Below are 24,184 nucleotides of genomic sequence, written 5' to 3'. Positions count from 1 at the left end.
CTTCAAGGCAAAACTGCTCCAGCTCCTTCAAGTTGGATGGGTTGCGCTGGTGTACAGCAATCTCAAGTCATACCACAGATTCTCAATTGGATTGAGGTCTGGGTTTTGACTAGGCCATTCCAAGACGCTTAAATGTCTCCCCTTAAACCACTTGAGTGTTGCTTTAGCAGTATGCTTAGGCTTATTGTCCTGCTGGAAGGTGAACCTCCGTCCCAGTCTCAAATCTCTGGAAGACTGAAACAGGTTTCGCTCAAGAATTTCCCTGTATTTAGCACCATCCATCATTCCTTCAAATCTAACCAGTTTCCTAGTCCCTGCCAATGAAAACACCCCCACATCATGATGATGCCACCATCATGGTTCACTGTGGGGATGGTGTTCTCGGGGTTATGAGAGGTGTTGGGTTTGTGCATTTTCCTTTATGGCCAAAAAGCTCAATTTTAGTCTCATCTAACCAGAGTACCATCTTCCATATATTTGGGGAGTCTCCCACATGCCTTTTAGCGAACACCAAACGTGTTTGCTTATTTTTTTCTTTAAGCAATGGCTTTTTTCTGGCCACTCTTCCGTAAAGCCCAGCTCTGTGGAGCGTACGGCTTAAAATGGTCCTATGGACTGATACTCCAATCTCCGCTGTGGAGCTTTGCAGCTCCTTCAGGGTTATCTTTGATCTCTTTGTTTCCTCTCTTATTAATGCCCTCCTTGCCTTTTCCGTGAGTTTTGGTGGGCAGCCGTCTCTTGGTGTGGTGCCATATTCTTTCCATTTTTTAATCATGGATTTAATGGTTCTCCGTGGGATGTTCAAAGTTTCAGATATTTTTTTAGAACCCAACCCTGATCTGTACTTAGTGGGGCCACTTGCTTGGTGGTGTTTCAGACTCTGGGGCCTTTCAGAACAGGTGTATATGTACTGAGATCATGTGACACTTAGATTGCACACATGGACTTTATTTAACTGATTATGTGACTTCTGAAGGTAATTGGTTGCACCAGATCTTATTTAGGGGCTTCATAGCAAAGGTGGTGAATACATATGCACGCACCACTTTTCTGTTTTTGATTATTTTTGATTTTTTTACCGTTTACTGTTTTCACTTCACCAATTTGGACTATTTTGTGTATGTCCATTATATGAAATCCAAATAAAAATAGATTTAAATTACAGGTTGTAATGCAACAAAATAGAAAAAATGCCAAGGGGGATGAATACTTTTGCAAGGCACTGTAGACATACACATATATATTGTATACACAATCACACACACACAAACACACACACGCACAGTCTGCTGCACTGATTGATAGGTCATGTTAACTACACTGGAATGCATTTCACACCAACCAACAAATGTATTTACACTTCACGTTCAGATTAACAAATCATTGGCCCTGGGGTTTTGTTATCCCCGGCACATCCTCCTGGCACACCCTCATTTTCTGGAAACAAATTGGCGCACAAAGATGCAATTTGTTAACTTCAGTAGCGGCCCATGGGTACATTTACTGGGGGGGAAAGCCAACCAGACCAGTTGAAATATTGGTTTGGTCTATATCCCATTGGAAATGCCTTCATAGACTTCACGTCCGTGAAATAAGGCCGATAAGCTGTCATTGCACAGACAAAGTTCCAAGATAAGAGAAACACTGCTCGTACCACTTGTTTTATAAGCCCAGAATGTCACTTTTGAACACCCGCAAAAGTCAGCAAGATTGTTTGGGGAAAGTATATGTTCTCTTTCATTGTCTCATTACAGTATATGCCTATTCTTACTATAAAACATAAAATATACAGTGCTTTCGGAAAGTATTCAGACCCCTTGAATTCTTCCACATTTTGTTACGTTACAGCCTTATTCTAAAATGTATTAAATAAATACAAATCCTGAGAAATCTACACACAATACCCCATAATGACAAAACGAAAACACGTTTTTAGAAATGTTTGCAAATATATAACATTTTTAAACAGAAATACCTTATTTACCTAAGTATTCAGACCCTTTGCTATGAGACTTGAAATTGATCTCAGGTGTATCCTTTTTCCATTGATTATCCTTGAGTCCACCTGTGGTAAATTCAATTGATTGGACATGATTTGGAAAGGCACACGCCTGTTGATATAAGATCCCACAGTTGACAGTGGCACCATCCCTACGGTGAAACCTGGCACCATCCCTACGGTGAAGCATGGCGGTGACAGGATCATACTGTGGGGATGTTTTTCAGCGGCAGGGACTGGGAGACTAGTCAGGATCGAGGGAAAGATGAACGGAGCAAAGTACAGAGAGATCCTTGATGAAAACCTGCTCCAGAGAGCTCAGGACCTCAGACTGGGGGCGAAGATTCACCTTCCAATAGGTCAATGACCCGAAGCACACAGCCAAGACAACACAGGAGTGGCTTCGGGACAAGTCTATGAATGTCTATGAGTGGCCCAGCCAGAGGCCGGACTTGAACACGATCTAACATCTCTAGAGAGACCTGAAAATAGCTGTGCAGCAACACACCCCATCCAACCTGACAGAGCTTGAGAGGATCTGCAGAGAAGAATGGGAGAAACTCCCTAAATACAGGTGTGCCAAACTTGTAGACTCATACCCAAGAAGACTCAATGCTATAATATTAATTGAATCAATTTTAGAATAAGGCTGTAGCGTAACAAAATGTGGAAAAAGGGGTCTGAATACTTTCCGAATGCACTGTATATATTAAAACGTATTATTATATATATTATTATTTGATTTTTTTCAGCCCCGGTAAGCTCCTGCATCAGTCCGTCCCTTTACACTATCCATACCAGCAAGGTGTAGGGAAACCATTAGTAAGAGTTGTAAGTAACCAGAGGGTGTGTTTAAAATTATTTCTGTCTTTTGCAGTCCACTCCATGTTGAAGTCTGCGTTCACCACGGTGGCCATGGAGAAGGAGAAGATCAAATCTGTTCTCTCAGACCAGGAGCAGTCAGAACGGTCTGCCCAGGTCATCACCCTCAGGAAGTCTCTGTCACAGGTGAGACCGGCAGGTGTTCATTTAGAATTCTCCTTCTACACTACCCATAATCCTCCTGCACTGGGAACAGTCACTATAAATGGTTAATTGTGTTGTTTTTTTTAGAACACACCTTAAACACACCTTAAATATTCTGTGCAGTACTTGAAACATGAAATGTACTGGCTGGAGAGATGAGGGGTTTCAATGGAATTGGTATGACTTTCATCACTGCTTGAGTTAGATTTCTGTTACTTTGTGAATGGATCCATTTCATAGCTGAATATGAATGTAGAGCTGTACAATATAGATCCAGTTGTAATGTTTATCTGTTTAGTTCTGTATTCCTCTCTACACCCCTCTCCTCCAGCTGACAGATTAGTGAATTGATTCGTATTTCTCCTCATTTCAGGCCCTGTCCCAAAACGCTGAGCTTAAAACCCGACTGGGCCGCATCCACTCTGAGTCGGTCCTGTCTGAACAAACAATCAGTGTGAACCTCATCACCAGTCCTGATGAGGTAGCTAGCTACGTCTTCTACTGGATCAAGTCGTTGTTTTGTTGTCATTGTCCCTGACATGCAGGACACTTGCCATTGCAGTGCCTGGTGTGCTTATGGCAGCCAGCTGGTAGCTACCAGGTGAGGTCAGGGAGAATAGTGATCTTGTGTGCTGTTTATCTCCTCTGTGGTGCTATGCATCCTGTTGTAGAGCTGGACAGGTAACTTTAGTTAACTGGAAAACATTGTGTATTCTCTGCTTTACTGCGTTTACCAATTAGGGTATTGATTCCTGTCCTTAAAGAAGGACGGTGCTTCCAGTATCTCTTGGCAGGTGAGCTCACTGATCATTAAAGTTGTGCTGCACCTGACGTCAAGGTAAATGGAAAAAACAATGTGATCTTACCAGGAATATAGGAAGAATAAAGTCACCAATGACTGCTGGGTCTCCACCGTCTCCACTTTGACACAGTTCAGTTCTATGTCGTCTCACCACCTAAAGTCACGAGTAAAAGACGTTGTACTGATTGTGTTTCTCTGTTTCCTTAAAGGGGGGGGAGCAGAGGGGAATCCCTCTGACTCAACAGACGTCCAATGAGAGCAGGCTGTCTATGTCAGAGTCTGTGTCGGAGTTCTTCGACGCCCAGGAAGTGCTGCTGTCGGCCAGCTCGTCAGAGAACGAGGTGAGAGAGGGCTGGGGGTCGGAGCTCAGATAAAACATGGCCGAGTGGAGGTGGAGTTAGTCAGATATGAATAAAACCAGTGTGAGGGACAGAGATGGCACACAACAGAAACTCAGACATGTAGAGACAGAGCAAGACCAACTTTCAACTCTCCAAACTAGTGGGGGGCTCCTCCAAACTAGTGGGGGGCTCCTCCAAACTAGTGGGGGGCTCCTCAAACTAGTGGGGGGCTCTCCAAACTAGAGGGAGGCTCTCCAAACTAGAGGGAGGCTCTCCAAACTAGAGGGAGGCTCTCCAAACTAGAGGGAGGCTCTCCAAACTAGAGGGAGGCTCTCCAAACTAGTGGGGGGCTCTCCAAACTAGAGGGAGACTCTCCAAACTAGAGGGAGACTCTCCAGTCTCTAGTCTATTATGCTGCTGGGTCCAGTCATGTCCTTCAACTGGGTCCTTCAACTGAGTCCAGTAATGTCCTTCAACTGAGTCCAGTCATGTCCAATTTCTCATGAAACCAACTCCAGGTTTTCAATGGTACGCCCTTCTTTATGGATTTGACATGGTCCTTCTCCATGGTCCTTCCTCCAGTCTGATGGTTTGTGTGTTCTTAAGCCAAAGAGATGGCTTTTTTCCCTCACTGCCATGACAGGCCCAATGCCATGAGTACCGAGCACCAGTCAATATGGCCCCATAAGAGCCATCACCCTTCAGGCCTATCTGGCTGTTCCCCAGGTATGAAAACCAAGTGCTACTATCTAGAGTCCTGCTGAAGGATTACTCACCAAGGAGGTCCATCATCAGGCTAGGGCCAAACCCTCTGCCTCAGGTGCCAGGCCCTATTCATTACTACCAACAGCCACAATCTGCTATTCTCTGGCACCGTCAGTAAGTTCATTGTATGTTACTATATATAAAGTGGAAATGCTGCAGTGTCTCATCTTGTGGTGACTGCAGAAAGAGAGAGAAGAGATAGCAAGCACTGACGGCAGTTTGCTAGTCACTGTGTGTGTGTGTGTGTGTGTGTGTGTGTGTGTGTGTGTGTGTGTGTGTGTGTGTGTGTGTGTGTGTGTGTGTGTGTGTGTGTGTGTGTGTGTGTGTGTACTGTAGTGTGTGTGTGTACTGTAGTGTGTGTGTGTACTGTAGTGTGTGTGTGTACTGTACTGACTCAGTGGTTCTGTTGTCTTCCTCTAACCCTAACCCTCTAGGCCTCAGACGATGAATCATACGTCAGCGACGTGAGCGATAACATTTCAGAAGACAATGCCAGCGTGACTGATAACGTCTCCAGACAAAGTAGGTCCTCCTTAGCTTTCCAAAAATGCCTCTCCTTCCATTACAGTGTGTGTGTGGGGGGATTGACCTTGCAGGCCTCAACGTGTGCCAAGGGCTGCACTCAGGGCTTATGAAAGCTATCAGTGTGGAGGGCAGGAATGCCTCTATCCTCTATTCTAACCCTTCATCCTTCGACTATGTTTCAGTCATGAACTGCCTGTGGCTATTATGAGATGCAAGGATTAGGATTTGACAAAGCCTTGTAGTTCAGACAGTCATCAGTCCTAACGATGGTCCGTGACAGTACTGTACTTTCTTCTGGTTTCAGTGCCGAACGGAGACCTGGCTGGAAGTGCCTTCCGTAACGGGCGACGCCCGTGTCTCCCCGCCCCCTCGCCAGACTGCAGCAACATCAACCTGTGGAACATCCTGAGGAACAACATAGGGAAGGACCTGTCCAAGGTGTCCATGCCTGTGGAGCTCAATGAGCCCCTCAACACCCTGCAGCACATGTGTGAAGAGCTGGAGTACACTGAGCTACTAGACAGGGCTGCCGATACGGAGGACCCCTATGAACGCATGGTACGGCCCAAGTACTCACCTCTGTGTATGAAGGCATGGTACGGCCCAAACACTCACCACTCTGAGTATGAACGCATGGTACGGCCCAAACACTCACCCCTCTGAGTATGAACTCATGGTACGGCCCAAAGACTCACCCCTATGAGTCGTATAAAGCTTCATGGTTACAGTTCTGAAAAGACCACCAGTATAACTCTGCATTATCTACCACCACAAGGTATGACAAAATGGCACATTACTGTAACTCTTAGTGATGATGTGACCCAGTCAATCAGCTAACACAGAGGAAACATACCACAGAGACTCATCAGATGATGTAACACCTCTTTATATTAGGATGCATTAGCAACCATAGACATTACCATCACTAACCCATACAGCGTGACCCAGTGTCTCCCATCACTAACCCATACAGCGTGACCCAGTGTCTCCCATCACTAACCCATACAGCGTGACCCAGTGTCTCCCATCACTAACCCATACAGCGTGACCCAGCGTCTCCCATCACTAACCCATACAGCATGACCCAGTGTCTCCCATCACTAACCCATACAGCGTGACCCAGTGTCTCCCATCACTAACCCATACAGCATGACCCAGTGTCTCCTATCACTTACCCATACAGCGTGACCCACTGTCTCCCATCACTAACCCTTACAACGTGACCCAGCGTCTCCCATCACTAACCCATACAGCGTGACCCAGTGTCTCCCATCACTAACCCTTACAACGTGACCCAGCGTCTCCCATCACTAACCCATACAGCGTGACCCAGTGTCTCCCATCACTAACCCATACAGCGTGACCCAGTGTCTCCCATCCCTAACCCATACAGCGTGACCCAGCGTCTCCCATCACTAACCCATACAGCGTGACCCAGTGTCTTCCATCACTTACCCATACAGCGTGACCCAGCGTCTCCCATCACTTACCCATACAGCGTGACCCAGTGTCTCCCATCACTAACCCATACAGAGTCTCCCATCACTAACCCATACAGCGTGACCCAGTGTCTCCCATCACTAACCCATACAGCGTGACCCAGTGTCTCCCATCACTAACCCATACAGCGTGACCCAGTGTCTTCCATCACTAACCCATACAGCATGACCCAGCGTCTCCCATCACTAACCCATACAGCATGACCCAGTGTCTCCCATCACTAACCCATACAGCATGACCCGGTGTCTCCCATCACTAACCCATACAGCATGACCCAGTGTCTCCCATCACTAACCCATACAGCATGACCCAGTGTCTCCCATCACTAACCCATACAGCGTGACCCAGTCCCTGGTACTGACAGACATGTTAGTTTGTCTATATCTGTGCACTGCTGTGGCGTTGACAGTGACAAGCCCAAAGTAAACATTCTGAAGGATAGCCTTGGTCTTCCAGAGACAAAGGCCAGAAATATCATGCTCTGATGCAGCTGTCGACCTTGTTCAATCTCACATCTGTCATTCTACTGGCTTAGTTATCATAACAGGACGGTGTGTGAATACAACATTTTGGACTTGTTAGATAAAAGACTATGACATTTCATTACTGGGATGTTGTAAACCAGTATGTTCCAGGGGTTTAACTGCTGTTACTTTATGGTACCATGCCGTATTTGATGCACAATTGATTCATGCATATCTTTCAGAAAAGGAGAATTTGTGTTTCAGTGTAACGGCAGCAGCCATATTAACGTAAGGCATTGAAGACATTGTCTATGTTTTATGTATTTAGTGTAGTTTGTTTTGATTGTGTTGCTGTTTCTCTGCTACAGGCCATTATGGCAGCGTTCGTCATCTCAGGGTACTCCTCCACGTACTACAGAGCAGGAAGCAAGCCATTCAACCCTTTACTGGGAGAGACGTATGAATGTATCCGTGAGGACAAGGGCATGTGTTTTATCGCTGAGCAGGTAGGTTCCCACAGTACTGATTATAATGAATGGACAGGGTGAAACCTGATCCTAGATCAGCACTCCTATGAATACAGGCTCTGGCATATTTACCAATACCTTAACCCTCATACAGTGTATATGTTGTCAAGAAATGAATAAATACTGTAAATGTCCCTCAAAAAAAACAGGTCACATGTAGTTTCTCTAGACAGACTGGTTGCCTCCCACAATGTACAGTTGAAGTCTGAAGTTTACATACACTTAGGTTGGAGTCATTAAAGTGCTTTTTCAACCACTCCACAAATTTCTTGTTAACAAACTATAGTTTTGGCAAGTTGGTTAGGACATCTACTTTGTGCATGACACAAGTCATTTTTCCAACAATTGTTTACAGACAGATTATTTCACTTATTTCACTGTATCACAATTCCAGTGGGTCAGAAGTTTACATACACTAAGTTGACTGTGCCTTTAAACAGCTTGGAAAATTCCAGATAATTATGTCATGGCTTGAGAAGCTTCTGATAGGCTAATTGACATCATTTGAGTCAATTGGAGGTGTACCTGTAGATGTATTTCAAGGCCTATCTTCAATCTCAGTGCCTCTTTGCTTGACATCATGGGAAAATAAAAATAAGTCAGCCAAGACCTCAGAAATAAAATTGTAGACCTCCACAAGTCTGGTTCATACTTGGGAGCAATTTCCAAATGCCTGAAGGTACCACGTTCATCTGTACAAACAATAGTACGCAAGTATAAACACCATGGGACCACGCAGCCGTCATACCGCTCAGGAAGGAGACGCGTTCTGTCTCCTAGAGATGAACGTGCTTTGGTGCGAAAAGTGCAAATCAATCTCAGAACAACAGCAAAGGACCTTGTGAAGATGCTGGAGGAAACAGGTACAAAAGTATCTATATCCACAGTAAAACGAGTCCTATATCGACATAACCTGAAAGGCCGCTCAGCAAGGAAGAAGCCACTGCTCCAAAACCGCCATAAAAAAGCCAGACTACGGTTTGCAACTGCAGATGGGGACAAAGATCTTAGTCCTCGTACAAAATCGTACAAAAATAAATCTGTTTGGTCATAATGACCATCGTTATGTTTGGAGGAAAAAGGGGGCTTGCAAGCCGAAGAACACCATCCCAACCGTGAAGCACGGGGGTGGCAGCATCATGTTGTGGTGGTGCTTTGCTGCAGGAGGGACTGGTGCGCTTCACAAAATAGATGGCATTATGAGGAGGAAAATTATGTGGATATATTGAAGCAACATCTCAAGACATCAGTCAGGAAGTTAAAGCTTGGTCGCAAATGGGTCTTCCAAATGGACAATGACACAAGCATACTTCCAAAGTTGTGACAAAATGGCTTAAGGACAACAAAGTCAAGGTATTGGAGTGGCCATCACAAAGCCCTGACCTTAATCCTATAGAAAATGTGTGGGCAGAACTGAAAAAGCGTGTGCGAGCAAGGAGGCCTACAAACCTGACTCAGTTACAGCAGCTCTGTCAGGAGGAATGGGCCAAAATTCACCCAACTTATTGTGGGAAGCTTGTGGAAGGCTACCTGAAACGTTTGACACAAGTTAAACAATTTAAAGGCAATGCTACCAAATACTAATTGAGTGTATGTAAACTTCTGACCCACTGGGAATGTGATGAAAGAAATAAAAGCTGAAATAAATAATTCTCTCTACTATTATTCTGACATTTTACATTCTAAAAATAAAGTGATGATCCTAACTGACCTAAGACAGGGAATTCTTACTGGGATTAAATGTCAGGAATTGTGAAAAACTGAGTTTAAATGTATTTGGCTAAGGTGTATGTAAACTTCCGACTTCAACTGTGCCATTGTTCCCTAGGTCTGGGATTTCTGAGACCAAATGTGGCCGTTCTCTCCCATGCACTGGAGTCTATAAGGTCCATTTATAACTAACATGAGCTGCAGGTTGCAGTATTGTATTCCATTGTGCTGCGGACGGATCCTGTCAGGACTGTAGGCTTTCAGAGTGCTTAAACAAAGACTGTGTCCAAGTCTGCTGCTAGAGTAGGACCAGGGTCAGGGCCAGGTCCAGGGTCAGGTCCTAGTCCAGGGTCAGGTCCTAGTCCAGGGTCAGGTCCAGGGTCAGGTCCTAGTCCAGGGTCAGGTCCTAGTCCAGGGTCAGGTCCTAGTCCAGGGTCAGGTCCTAGTCCAGGGTCAGGTCCTAGTCCAGGGTCAGGTCCTAGTCCAGGGTCAGGTCCTAGTCCAGGGTCAGGTCCTAGTCCAGGGTTAGGTCCTAGTCCAGGGTCAGGTCCTAGTCCAGGTCCAAGTCCAGGGTCAGGTCCAAGGTCAGGTCCAGGGTCCAGGTCCAGGGTCAGGTCCATGTCCAGGGTCAGGGAAGGCTGCCCTCTTCTCTCTCTTTATGATGGGGACCCTATTGTTGTCATCTCTCAGCTATTCTCCCTGACCTGACTGAACCTGACTGACTGACTGAACCTGCCTGACTGGCCTGACTGAACCTGACTGACTGACTGAACCTGACTGACTGGCCTGACTGAACCTGACTGACTGACTGACTGACTGAACCTGACTGACTGACTGACTGACTGAACCTGACTGACTGAACCTGACTGACTGACTGAACCTGCCTGACTGGTCTGACTGAACCTGACTGACTGACTGAACCTGCCTGACTGGTCTGACTGAACCTGACTGACTGACTGAACCTGCCTAACTGGCCTGACTGACTGACTGAACCTGACTGACTGGCCTGACTGACTGGACCGACTGAGAACCTGAATGACTGGCCTTGACTGAACCTAGTTTGCACTTAGCCTCAGTGCTGGTGTTAGCTGTGACTGGTTGCCCAGTCCGCATGATAGTCACGATATAATGACTCACCCTCTTCTTCTCACAACACGTTTAGAATGGTTCTACAATGAAGTGGCTGCTTTTGTATCTGCACCTAAAATGAATTCCTGTAAGAGGCAATAATCTAGCAGTATTGTCACTGATGTTATGACGTTTGATTATCTCTTGAAGGTGAGCCACCATCCACCCATATCAGCTTGTCATGCTGATTCCAACAAGTTCACCTTCTTGCAAGGTAAATTACCTGTTGAATTACAGTGTCACACACGCACTTCCTCAATGAGGTCATGGTTTTTCATTTTGCATCAAGATGGTACATTGATGGCTATTTCTGACGATTTTCTTCTCAGACGTCAGATGGAAAAACAAATTCTGGGGGAAATCAATGGAAATCCTCCCGATTGGCACCGTTAATGTTATCCTTCCAAGGTAACACACACACACACACACACACACACACACACACACACACACACACACACACACACACACACACACACACACATTCTGACATCGTCAGGACATATCCCCACTGTCACTTACTATAGGAGGTACATCCATAACAGTGGCCTTACCTTCTTGAAGCCTTCAGGTCCCTGCTAGCCTACCCCTGCCACAGCCATCACTCCACTCTGGGTCCCTGGAAGCTTTACAGAGCTACTGTACGACCTATTAAAGTGCCCTTGACAGGGTTTGGGGGGGGGGGGATGAATCACTCAGACAGAAGAGCAGGAAGGGATGTGTGAAGGCTGCTGAATAAGCACATAGATTATAGTACATCGCAAGTGTCTCTGCCTCACAAAATGAGATTCCACAGGCCCTGCTATTTAGCTTGTGAGACTTCTAACGCTCTGTGTGATTATGTGGCCCAGTGAGCATCTTAAAGACACAGACAGACTTCATAACTATCATGTGATTACTGTAGATATTCTGACTGCTGCTGTTATGTCGCTCAGCTTTGGTGACCACTATGAATGGAACAAAGTCACCACCTGCGTACACAACATCCTAAGCGGCAGAAGGTGGATCGAACACTACGGGGAGATCACCATTAGGAACACCAAAAGCAGTGCCTGTATCTGCAAACTTACCTTCGTCAAGGTAAGACAGCGGTGAACTCAGCTGTGGATATGTTACGGTAAAATTACTATGAAGTCCAAAGACAATTATGTGCTGAGAAATAACCATCCCTGTGAAGCATGTATCACTTATCTTGGCTGACTACAATTTGGACATTTAATTATTGTCTATATTGTTTCCTTGCCAGTGGAGGATGAATGTTATTTATCTCATGATCACAATATTACTGTTGTCTCATTTTTGCTTGTAGGGAAATTACTGGAGTTCTAATGTGAATGAGGTTCAAGGGTTTGTGATGGACCAAGAGGGGAAGGTAGTGCGTCGCCTGTTCGGAAAATGGCACGAGGGCCTTTACTGTGGAGTCCCGCCTTCTGCCAGATGCATCTGGAGGCCAGGTAACTACCAGTGTGAATTTTGGCAGCTATTTTAGATTTTATCTTAAAATACCATTTAGTCTTAGTCACATTTGAGTCATTTCAACCTTTGTTAGTTTTAGTTATTATCAGTCTACTAAAACTATTTTAATGCAGTTTTAATCACAGACATTTTAGTCACATAATAGTCGGTGCATTTTTTAAAAGATTAAATAATGAATATTTAGGGTATCTCTAACTTCCATCATGTACACGTTCAGATAGCCTTGTCCAACTAAGCCTACTATCCCCTCGTATACCTTAGCTGGCAACATTGATATTGTGGCAGATTGTAACCAATGCCAGCCATAATTAACCATATAGGCTATAAAGCCTTGGCTACAGGTTAAACAATTTACAGCTGATTTGTCTCCCCATCATAACTGTCAAGGAGGGTAAATAAAAGAGGTTTCCTTAAAAAGGGGAGAATTTCAGCTTTCCAAAATCTGTTACTGTACTCCTTATATTCAACAAATAGCATTCGTTTTTCCCGTAGGAAAAAAGCAACAGCAACTGGATGAGAACTTGTGAGGCATCTATATCTCAAACTAGACACTCTAATGTACATGTCCTCTTGCTCAGTTGTGCACCGGGGCCTCCCACTCCTCTTTCTATTCTGGTTAGAGATAGTTTGAGCTGTTCTGTGAAGGGAGTAGTACACAGCGCTGTACGAGATCTTCAGTTTCTTGGCAATTTCTCGCATGGAATAGCCTTCATTTCTCAGAACAAGAATAGACTGATGAGTTTCAGAAGAAAGGTCTTTGTTTCTGGCCATTTTGAGCCTGTAATCGAACCCACAAAAACTGATGTTCCAGATACTCAACTAGTTCAAAGAAGGCCCGTTTTATTGCTTCTTTAATCAGAACAACAGTTTTCAGCTGTGCTAATATAATTGCAAAAGGGTTTTCTAATGATCAATTAACCTTTTAAATTTTTTAGCTTGGATTAGCTAACACAACGTGCCATTGGAACACAGGAGTGATGGTTGCTGATAATAGGCCTCTGTAAGCCTATGTAGATATTCCATTAAAAATCAGCCGTTTCCAGCTACAATAGTCATTTACAACATGAACAATGTCTACACTGTATTTCTGATCAATTTGATGTTATTTTAATGGACAAAAAAATATAATTTTCTTTCAAAAACAAGGACATTTCTAAGTGACCCCAAACTTTAGAACAGCAGTGTATGTATTGTTTTTTACTGACAAATAAAAATTGTTTAATCAATCAATCCAAACTATGCAGCGGACATTTGATGAATGGAAAGAGACATCTATTACAAAACAACAAACTAATGACATGCAGAATACATTTTCTGTTTGTTGAGATTGACACAGTCTATTTACTGTGGTGTTGAAAACACAAACCGTGATATTGAAGTGCCCACAGTCGGTGTTGTTTACTGGTTGTGTGGTGCATCGGCACAGAAACCTGTTGGTGATAAATGTGTTGCATATATTTTATATACTTATAAATATGGCATCAAAATAATGAAAATGTGATTTCCTCTTGGCTGATCATTGTCTGCAGCCGACTCTGATCATAGTGCAATGAAACAGGCGGGGAGAGTGAGCTCGTCTGTGGTGGTCGGTGAAACCTCGCCCTTCTGGCCTGTAGCCCTGCGTGGCATCGACTGGGCCACAAAAGCATGCTGAAGTCGATATCCACGTTTATAAACACAAGGTCGCTACAGTTGTTGTTATTTGTGTTGGTAAACATTATTTTGAGTTAATTCAAAGAGGGGGGAGGGTGGTCCATGTATTTGACTGGCTAAGGGGAGAGTCGTGTAAAAATATTGGGGAGGGTCGTGTAAATGCATTTTTTTTATGACACTTTGAGTTGGACCAGCCCCTCCCACTCCCCAGTAAATTTCGATCTGTCCCTAATCAAAGCAAAAATAGCCTACATGAAAGTCATAAAGATTATTGTTTCTTGTTGAGGTTAGACCAGGTCTCTCTTGAAAAAGAGATGTTATCACAATGAGAAAAACCTATATAAATAATGGTTAATAAAAAGGAGGTGTCCTTGCTTCACATCAGTTCAAAAGATGGACAAGTGAACAAGGCGGTCGCCTGGGAGCTGTGTGGGAGAACCAGGCAGAGCAGCTCAATCAGACCATGCAACTGAGAGGATTGCATGAAATATTTTTCAAGCATATATGCATTAAGACAAAACAGATGAAATGGAGCTTCATGTCAAACTAAATGTCCATTAGTCTCACGTGGAATTCTCGTCTCGTCACATTTTCGGCTACTAAAATGAAAATGTCTGCATTTAAAAAAAATACATTAAAAACTTTGAACTGATTCTTGATCTGTGTGATGTCATGTGTTCCTTCCTCAGGGTCCATGCCCACAGACTACGAGCTGTATTATGGCTTTACCAGGTTTGCCATTGAGCTCAATGAGCTTTGCCCTGAGATGCAAGACCTGCTACCACCCACAGATGCCCGCTTCAGACCCGATCAAAGGTAGAAACATACAACCGTTACGCCATCACACTTTCAGCTACTGTGCCTAGAAGACGGTATGAGAAATGCACTGTGTGCTACCTACTGCTGCCACCTGTTGAGAGAAGGTGAAGTGGTACCATTATCATACAGATCTGACTGGATGAACCACTGAACTAGCACACCTTTATTGTCATGAACCTTGCCCTGGAGGCTAGTTGAACCTGCTGCCAAATCAAAATGGACTATATCGTAAGAATTTATGAAAGCAAAAATGTGCTTTTTGGTCTAAATGTAAAGCAAGGGTTAGGCATTAGGGTTAGCGGTGTAGTTAATGTTAATGTTAGGTTTAAAATCTGATTTTATGACTTTGTGGCTGTGCCAGCTAGTGACCACTCTGCGGAATTGCCTCCAGGGTAAGATTCATGACAATAAATGCCAGCCCGCACAATGCAGCTGTTGTCTGATATAGATTTACAGAATGGTTGATTAGTGAAGCTCTAAAAAGGACTAAAAGCTAGTTTTACATCTGAAATAAGAGGATGAGATATATTATTTGTATGGTTAAATATGTTTACAAGCTTTATGTGTATGTCCCTGATGAGTGACGTTTGACAGTATATTTGACTCATAGGGATGTTGTTTCTCTACATTAGACACCTGGAGGAGGGGAATGTGGAAATGGCAGCCTCAGAGAAGCAGCGTATTGAGGACATACAACGCACCAGGAGGAAGTGGCAAGACGAGAACGACATTAAGCATGAACCACGCTTCTTCAAGTGAGTAAAGAGGCTAGATGGTCATTTACAAGGACATACTGTATTCCCCAGGCCAGGTTAGTGGGGGAAACGGGGTAGGCTGGGAAAGTCTCCCCCAGGCCAGGTTAGTGGGGGAAACGGGGTAGGCTGGGAAAGTCTCCCCCAGGCCAGGTTAGTGGGGGAAACGGGGTAGGCTGGGAAAGTCTCCCCCAGGCCAGGTTAGTGGGGGAAACGGGGTAGGCTGGGAAAGTCTCCCCCAGGCCAGGTTAGTGGGGGAAACGGGGTAGGCTGGGAAAGTCTCCCCCAGGCCAGGTTAGTGGGGGAAACGGGGTAGGCTGGGAAAGTCTCCCCCAGGCCAGCTTAGTGGGGGAACTGGGTAAGTTGGGAAGGTTTTCCCCAGGCCAGCTTCGTGGGGTAAAGTTTGGGAAGGTTTTCCCCAGGCCAGCTTCGTGGGGGAACTGGGTAAGTTGGGAAGGTTTTCCCCAGGCCAGCTTTGTGGGGGAAACAGGGGAAAGGTTGGGTAGGTTTTCCCCAGGCCAGCTTCGTGGGGGAACTGGGTAAGTTGGGAAGGTTTTCTCCAGGCCAGCTTCGTGGGGGAACTGGGTAAGTTGGGAAGGTTTTCTCCAGGCCAGCTTCGTGGGGGAACTGGGTAAGTTGGGAAGGTTTTCCCCAGGCCAGCTTCGTGGGGGAACTGGGTAAGTTGGGAAGGTTTTTCCCCAGGCCAGCTTCGTGGAGGAACTGGGTAAGTTGGGAAGGTTTTCCCCAGGCCAGCTTCGTGGGGGAACTGGGTAAGTTGGGAAGGTTTTCCCCAGGCCAGCTTCGTGGAGGAACTGGGTAAGTTGGGAAGGTCTCCCCAAGATAGATAGAAATACCTCTGACTGTTACTTGTGTGGCTGAGTTGTGTCATTAATGATTATCCATTCCATTCATGACATTTAACTCCCTACCATTGATTGCTCGCCTCTTTCGTCCCAGGAAAGTGGTTGATGCCAATCAAAGGGAGCGCTGGGTCACTAACAACACCTACTGGGAGCTTCGCAAATCCCCCGGCTTCATCAACATGGAAAACCCTGACCTATGGTAGCATATGGATCGCTATGCACACCATATCATCATAGCTGACAAAGGCTTTTATCTATGCACAATGAGGTTTTCAAATGAATATCTCATTGACAAAATGACAGTGTGGAATGATACAAGAGCTGAGATGAGTTGATGACTTACCGTCGCCCTATTCAGCCGGCCAGTCACCCATCCAACCATCCTCTTGGATCCCCCTCATTGAGCTTGGTGCGGAGGCTGGGTTGTCAGGGCAACAATCTTACCACGTAGATCTATCCTAAGTCGTTTTGTGTTTGTCCTTGCCTTAAAGTCACCTATCCACACCACACATTTTAAAGCTTTTAGTGAAACCCACTTGAGTTCTGAAAGCGGTTTGATTTAGACTAGTGTTTTGTTCTGAAAGCGGTTTGATTTAGACTAGTGTTTGTTCTGAAAGCGGTTTGATTTAGACTAGTGTTTGTTCTGAAAGCGGTTTGATTTAGACTAGTGTTTTGTTCTGAAAGCGGTTTGATTTAGACTAGTGTTTGTTCTGAAAGCGGTTTGATTTAGACTAGTGTTTTGTTCTGAAAGCGGTTTGATTTAGACTAGTGTTTGTTCTGAAAGTGGTTTGATTTAGACTAGTGTTTTGTTCTGAAAGCGGTTTGTTTAGACTAGTGTTTGTTCTGAAAGCGGTTTGATTTAGACTAGTGTTTTGTTCTGAAAGCGGTTTGTTTAGACTAGTGTTTGTTCTGAAAGCGGTTTGATTTAGACTAGTGTTTTGCTCTGAAAGCGGTTTGATTTAGACTAGTGTTTGTTCTGAAAGCGGTTTGATTTAGACTAGTGTTTTGTTCTGAAAGCGGTTTGTTTAGACTAGTGTTTGTTCTGAAAGCGGTTTGATTTAGACTAGTGTTTTGTTCTGAAAGCGGTTTGTTTAGACTAGTGTTTGTTCTGAAAGCGGTTTGTTTAGACTAGTGTTTGTTCTGAAAGCGGTTTGATTTAGACTAGTGTTTTGTTCTGAAAGCGGTTTGTTTAGACTAGTGTTTGTTCTGAAAGCGGTTTGATTTAGACTAGTGTTTTGCTCTGAAAGCGGTTTGATTTAGACTAGTGTTTGTTCTGAAAGCGGTTTGATTTAGACTAGTGTTTTGTTCTGAAAGCGGTTTGTTTAGACTAGTGTTTGTTCTGAAAGCGGTTTGATTTAGACTAGTGTTTTGTTCTGAAAGCGGTTTGTTTAGACTAGTGTTTGTTCTGAAAGCGGTTTGATTTAGACTAGTGTTTTGCTCTGAAAGCGGTTTGATTTAGACTAGTGTTTGTTCTGAAAGCGGTTTGATTTAGACTAGTGTTTTGCTCTGAAAGCGGTTTGATTTAGACTAGTGTTTGGATTAGGCCTTTGACTACCTACTAATGTATGTGTCATGCATGTTTAGAGTGCAGCTTTCATTGGCATATCCTATATAGACTAACATTATTTGTTTTGAAATCAAAAATAAAATAAAGAAGTCTGAAGTTTTTGTAAAATATCTTCAACATCATAGAATTGAGTGAAAATGTAACTAATATACAATATTGGAAGATTGCTCTTATTTCTTTCTGAATTAGCCATTTGCATTAGTTTAGTCTGTATCATAGCTGTATTCTCTATTGGGTCACACATTTTTCGTGAAAGTTAAAGAGATCCTCCGGTAGTTTTGTATAGTTTTTAGCCAGTCGTTCTGAAAGTAGCACTCACGAGCCAAAAAAGTGGAAAATTGCATACTACATCACATATGTGCAGATTTGTGCACCACCTCATTGCTCTGTCTCTCTCTCTGCTGTGTGTGCATGATGTGCCTCTTGTTAGCTGTCACTCAAATGGTTGAAGCTCATTGGTTGAACTCGAATTTCTAGGGGGCTGGACCATGTGGGGGAAAATGTAGGGGAAATGGTGCAGCTCAGCTTCCAGAAAAACAGTCACTTTCAAACGAGGGATTTTGTGTATAATTGAGGTAAAACCGTAATTCTGCTCATAGATTATGCATGTATGAACTATACATTAGCCCCGTTTATACCTGCCACTTACATGCGTCCTTCGTCCTGATCTTGCCAGTATGCAATTGTAAGATCTGATCAAACTCAGTTCACAATGCGTCTTTTATTGATCTACACCTGTCTATAAATGTGGCACAATCAGAATGAGGACAAGACCAGGACAAAGGGCGCATGTTATTAACAGGTATAAACGTGGCTATTGACACATCCAGCCCAAAGCGAGAGGTTTTAAAAAATATATACTTATTAGTCACCAAAGTTCCGGAACATGTCTTTAATTTGTTTTAATCACTGGTTTTGGTGAAGGACATTGCTGTATGCCGAGACGTTTTCTCAGCAACTCCCAAAGACAAAACCCCTTGAGTTGAGACGTTTAGTTCCAGTTTGGCTAGTTGAGGGAGACTGGCCCAACAGCTGATACATAAGCACTGGGAAGCGACTTCCTTTTCGAGCCTTCATGCAGCACACCACTTTCGTCACTCATCACAACTGTTTAAGCTACAGACAATACTTCCGTGTAATTAACTTTTACATGTATAGACAATACTGCTTTCTGTTATTCAGCTCACACGAAAACTATTTTTGATCGTTTAAGAAAGAGAAAAAAAAGTATTAATATAATTGTAACGTTCTTTCATTTCCTGTAATACAATTGATCCGCGTTGTTGTCTGAGTGTTATAGTGAGAATCCTAGCCTGCAGTAGAACTATAACGACATGCAAACACCCAAGACATCTGATATGGTGATATGACTAGATACCGCCACTTATACAACTACACAACACTGACTAGCTCCACTTATTCAACTACACAACACTGACTAGCTCCACTTATTCAACTACACAACACTGACTAGCTCCACTTATTCAACTACACAACACTGACTAGCTCCACTTATTCAACTACACAACACTGACTAGCTCCACTTATTCAACTACACAACACTGACTAGCTCCACTTATTCAACTACACAACACTGACTAGCTCCACTTATTCAACTACACCAGACTGACTAGTTATCCCAATTTACACAACTACACCAGACTGACTGACTAGATACCCCCACTTATACAACTACAGTACACCAGACTGACTGACTAGATACCCCCACTTATACAACTACAGTACACCAGACTGACTGACTAGATACCCCCACTAGATACCCCCACTTATACAACTACAATACACCAGACTGACTGACTAGATACCCCCACTAGATACCCCCACTTATACAACTACAATACACCAGACTGACTGACTGACTAGATACCCCCACTTATACAACTACAGTACACCAGACTGACTGACTAGATACCCCCACTTATACAACTACAGTACACCAGACTGACTGACTGACTAGATACCCCCACTTATACAACTACAGTACACCAGACATACTGACTAGATACCCCCACTTATACAACTACAGTACACCAGACATACTGACTAGATACCCCCACTTATACAACTACAGTACACCAGACATACTGACTAGATACCCCCACTTATACAACTACAGTACACCAGACTGACTGACTGACTAGATACCCCCACTTATACAACTACAATACACCAGACTGACTGACTGACTAGATACCCCCACTTATACAACTACAGTACACCAGACATACTGACTAGATACCCCCACTTATACAACTACAGTACACCAGACTGACTGACTAGATACCCCCACTAGATACCCCCACTTATACAACTACAATACACCAGACTGACTGACTAGATACCCCCACTAGATACCCCCACTTATACAACTACAGTACACCAGACTGACTGACTAGATACCCCCACTTATACAACTACAGTACACCAGACATACTGACTAGATACCCCCACTTATACAACTACAGTACACCAGACTGACTGACTAGATACCCCCACTTATACAACTACAGTACACCAGACATACTGACTAGATACCCCCACTTATACAACTACAATACACCAGACTGACTGACTAGATACCCCCACTTATACAACTACAGTACACCAGACTGACTGACTAGATACCCCCACTTATACAACTACAGTACACCAGACTGACTGACTAGATACCCCCACTTATACAACTACAGTACACCAGACATACTGACTAGATACCCCCACTTATACAACTACAGTACACCAGACATACTGACTAGATACCCCCACTTATACAACTACAGTACACCAGACTGACTGACTAGATACCCCCACTTATACAACTACAGTACACCAGACATACTGACTAGATACCCCCACTTATACAACTACAGTACACCAGACATACTGACTAGATACCCCCACTTATACAACTACAGTACACCAGACTGACTGACTGACTAGATACCCCCACATACAAGTGTATTGTGAAACACTAGGGAAACCTATTTGTCAGTTCTTTGATAATACATAACAGATTCACATAGACATATTAATTTGTGTTATGTAAAGAGGCCAAGGGCCAAAGTTATTTTACTACGTTCAGAACTTTCTTGCTTTTGCAAATCCTTTAACGTGACAAAATGTTGATGTTAAAGCCAAAGACAAGTGTTTTTTAATTATAGAAAAATATAAATTCATTCTAGTTATGGTGTTTTTATTATGTAGTTACCACACAGAGAAAAAGCTATTATGATATTTGATTATCCTTTAAACAAGTGTCCAGTTCCTAGAATTTACTGCTATGATGCTGTCCTTAACCATTCACCAATACAATTTTAAAAGGGTTTAGATTATTACTGCCAAACAGCTTTAATGTATAGTTGATGTCCCCCTTCCCTTTGGCACTACTGTGTGTAGCAGTCCATACACAAAGTGTGTTAGATTACCACAGAATCTGTAACAATACATTGTACATTTGGATTATATTGATTTGTTCATTGTTTTGTCTTAGTGAAGCCGTAAATTGAAGCAAGGAAAGTGGTTCTACGTTAGAAATATTTAGAATGGAAACATTCAACTATAAAGTCAAACTATTATTTTGTGTGTAATGTCCAGTACTGCAGATTAGACATAAAAACTATAGATATGACTACAATATCATATTGTAGTCATGTATTCAGAAATCGATTTGTTTGTCAGCGTCAATTCCACTTGCTGTGCCTTAATACATTTGATTAACGCCACGCACACAATATTGATAAGAAACCCCATACAAGACAGATAAGGAAACCATTTCAAATCCAATCAACCACTTTCCACACTGAGTATGTTCCCCACATTGTATTATGTACTAAATAATGTTGGGGAATAGAAGTGTTCTGAATGTGTCTGAAATCTTGTTACGATGTAGGCGGGGACAATGACATTTACCATAAATCGTCTAGAAATTCAAATTTTCTGTGCAGTCAACCCCTCATTTGTGATCACTGTAATTGTCAGTATCATACTGTCAGCCCAGTACACTACATGTAAACAGCAGAATATTCCTGTCTCCTCTTTTGGATTGGACTGATGCAAAGACCTTACTATCAAACTTCAACATAATACTTAGTTCATCAGGATATTTGAGGAGGATCATGTACTCTGTGATGTTCCAGATGAATACATTGTTTTCAGAGAGAGAGACCTTGTAGAAAATAACTAAGACTTGTTTCATCACAGTAGAACAATGAAACTTCCTGAGTAGTTAATGGGTTACAATGTGTATGTATCTGCATGTTTAAATGACATAGCCTGCCAATGAATGTTGCAAATGCCTTATGAAAGATTTTATTTCCTCTATTGGACTTTTTCTTTTGAGTTTCGAACTGACATGTAAACATTACACACTGTGTCAGCGGAGTTCTTTAAATCCATTTTCTAATGGGTACCTTCTAAAGTGCAATTGTCTAAGTACATATCTTTCCATGACCACTGTACGCTGCTGCTATCATAGTGCTTGTTCTAATACAAAATAAATAAAACCGAGGAGTCTGTCTCACACTGTGCTGCCTTGAGTGTTGATCCTCCAAACTTCAGCCAAGCATTACCGAGATTGGTGAAGTAGTTTCAGCCAAGCATTAACGAGGTTAGAGAAGTAGTTTCAGCCAAGCATTAACGAGGTTGGAGAAGTAGTTTCAGCCAAGCATTACCGAGGTTGGAGAAGTAGTTTCAGCCAAGCATTACCTAGGTTGGAGAAGTAGTTTCAGCCAAGCATTACTGAGGTTGGAGAAGTAGTTTCAGCCAAGCATTACCGAGGTTGGTGAAGTAGTTTCAGCCAAGCATTGCCGAGATTGGTGAAGTAGTTTCAGCCAAGCATTACCGAGGTTGGAGAAGTAGTTTCAGCCAAGCATTAACGAGGTTGGAGAAGTAGTTACTAGAATAGTTCTTGTAATAACATCATACTCTGAGTCTCCTGCACAGTAGATAGCAGTAATGGACTGGGTTGCCAGTGACTTTCAAAAACAAGTGAAGGAATTATTACACCGGATTGAGGGAGCACCCCCCTATCCACATCGACGGGACAGTAGTGGAGAAGGTGGAAAGTTTTAAGTTCCTCGGCGTACACATCACGGACAAACTGAATTGGTCCACCCACACAGACAGCGTTGTGAAGAAGGCGCAGCAGCGCCTCTTCAACCTCAGGAGGCTGAAGAAATTCGGCTTGTCACCAAAAACACTCATAAACTTTTACAGATGCAAAATCGAGAGCATCCTGTCGGGCTGTATCACTGCCTGGTACGGCAACTGCTCCGCCCACAACCGTAAGGCTCTCCAGAGGGTAGTGAGGTCTGCACAACGCATCACTGGGGGCAAACTACCTGCCCTCCAGGACACCTACACCACCCGATGTCACAGGAAGGCCATAAAGATCATCAAGGACAACAACCACCCGAGCCACTGCCTGTTCACCCCGCTATCATCCAGAAGGCTAGGTCAGTACAGGTGCATCAAAGCAGGGACCAAGAGACTGAAAAACAGCTTCTATCTCAAGGCCATCAGACTGTTAAACAGCCACCACTAACATTTAGTGGCCGCTGCCAACATACTGACTCAACTCCAGCCACTTTAATAATGGGAATTGATGGAAATTATGTAAAAATGTATCACTGGCCACTTTAAACAATGGCACTTAATATAATGTTTACATACCCTACATTACTCATCTCATATGTATATGTATATACTGTACTCTATATCATCTACTGCATTTTGCCATCTTTATGTAATACATGTATCACTAGCCACTTTAAACTATGCCACTTTATGTTTATATACCCTACATTACTCATCTCATATGTGTATATACTGTACTCTATACCATCTACTGCATCTTGCCTATGCCGTTCTGTACCATCACTCATTCATATATCTTTATGTACATATTCTTTATCCCTTTACACTTGTGTGTATAAGGTAGTAGTTGTGGAATTGTTAGGTTAGATTACTTGTTGGTTATTACTGCATTGCCGGAACTAGAAGCACAAGCATTTCGCTACACTCGCAGTAACATCTGCTAATCATGTGTATGTGACCAATAAGATTTGATTTGGATTGCAATAATATTTTGTGGACTATTTGTGGTTTTTCATCAGTGCTGCTGCTGCCATGTTGACCCATACCAAGAGACTGTAGAGAGGACTGATTTATTAGTCACAGAAACCAAAGTACAGAGTTCACTGTGTTCACTCTCCTACAAATCAGGCTAGTCTATATAGTCAGTCTACA

At 43.4% G+C, this 24,184-nt stretch overlaps 1 protein-coding gene across 2 annotated transcripts in view; it reads left to right on the top strand.

Annotated features, from left to right (window-relative positions):
- The window catches only part of LOC129816704 (oxysterol-binding protein-related protein 6-like), a 95,730-nt gene extending 73,271 nt beyond the window's left edge, over nucleotides 1–22,459 (top strand). For both annotated transcript variants that reach the window (XM_055871504.1, XM_055871503.1), the window contains exons 10-22: nucleotides 2,877–3,007; nucleotides 3,399–3,506; nucleotides 4,037–4,168; nucleotides 5,368–5,455; nucleotides 5,763–6,016; nucleotides 7,791–7,928; nucleotides 10,938–11,001; nucleotides 11,117–11,195; nucleotides 11,723–11,867; nucleotides 12,097–12,241; nucleotides 14,606–14,732; nucleotides 15,368–15,490; nucleotides 16,445–22,459. In XM_055871504.1, coding sequence (XP_055727479.1) covers nucleotides 2,877–3,007; nucleotides 3,399–3,506; nucleotides 4,037–4,168; nucleotides 5,368–5,455; nucleotides 5,763–6,016; nucleotides 7,791–7,928; nucleotides 10,938–11,001; nucleotides 11,117–11,195; nucleotides 11,723–11,867; nucleotides 12,097–12,241; nucleotides 14,606–14,732; nucleotides 15,368–15,490; nucleotides 16,445–16,553 — 1,643 coding nt within the window. In that variant the 3' untranslated portion in view covers nucleotides 16,554–22,459. The remainder of the gene's footprint in view (nucleotides 1–2,876; nucleotides 3,008–3,398; nucleotides 3,507–4,036; nucleotides 4,169–5,367; nucleotides 5,456–5,762; nucleotides 6,017–7,790; nucleotides 7,929–10,937; nucleotides 11,002–11,116; nucleotides 11,196–11,722; nucleotides 11,868–12,096; nucleotides 12,242–14,605; nucleotides 14,733–15,367; nucleotides 15,491–16,444) is intronic.
- Nucleotides 22,460–24,184: the final 1,725 nt, after the last annotated feature.

Source organism: Salvelinus fontinalis, chromosome 19 (genome assembly GCF_029448725.1).
Source record: "Salvelinus fontinalis isolate EN_2023a chromosome 19, ASM2944872v1, whole genome shotgun sequence".
In the NCBI taxonomy this organism is placed as follows: domain Eukaryota; kingdom Metazoa; phylum Chordata; class Actinopteri; order Salmoniformes; family Salmonidae; genus Salvelinus; species Salvelinus fontinalis.
Note: the sequence above shows the minus strand (reverse complement) of the source record. Positions and strands in the feature narration are given on the sequence as shown.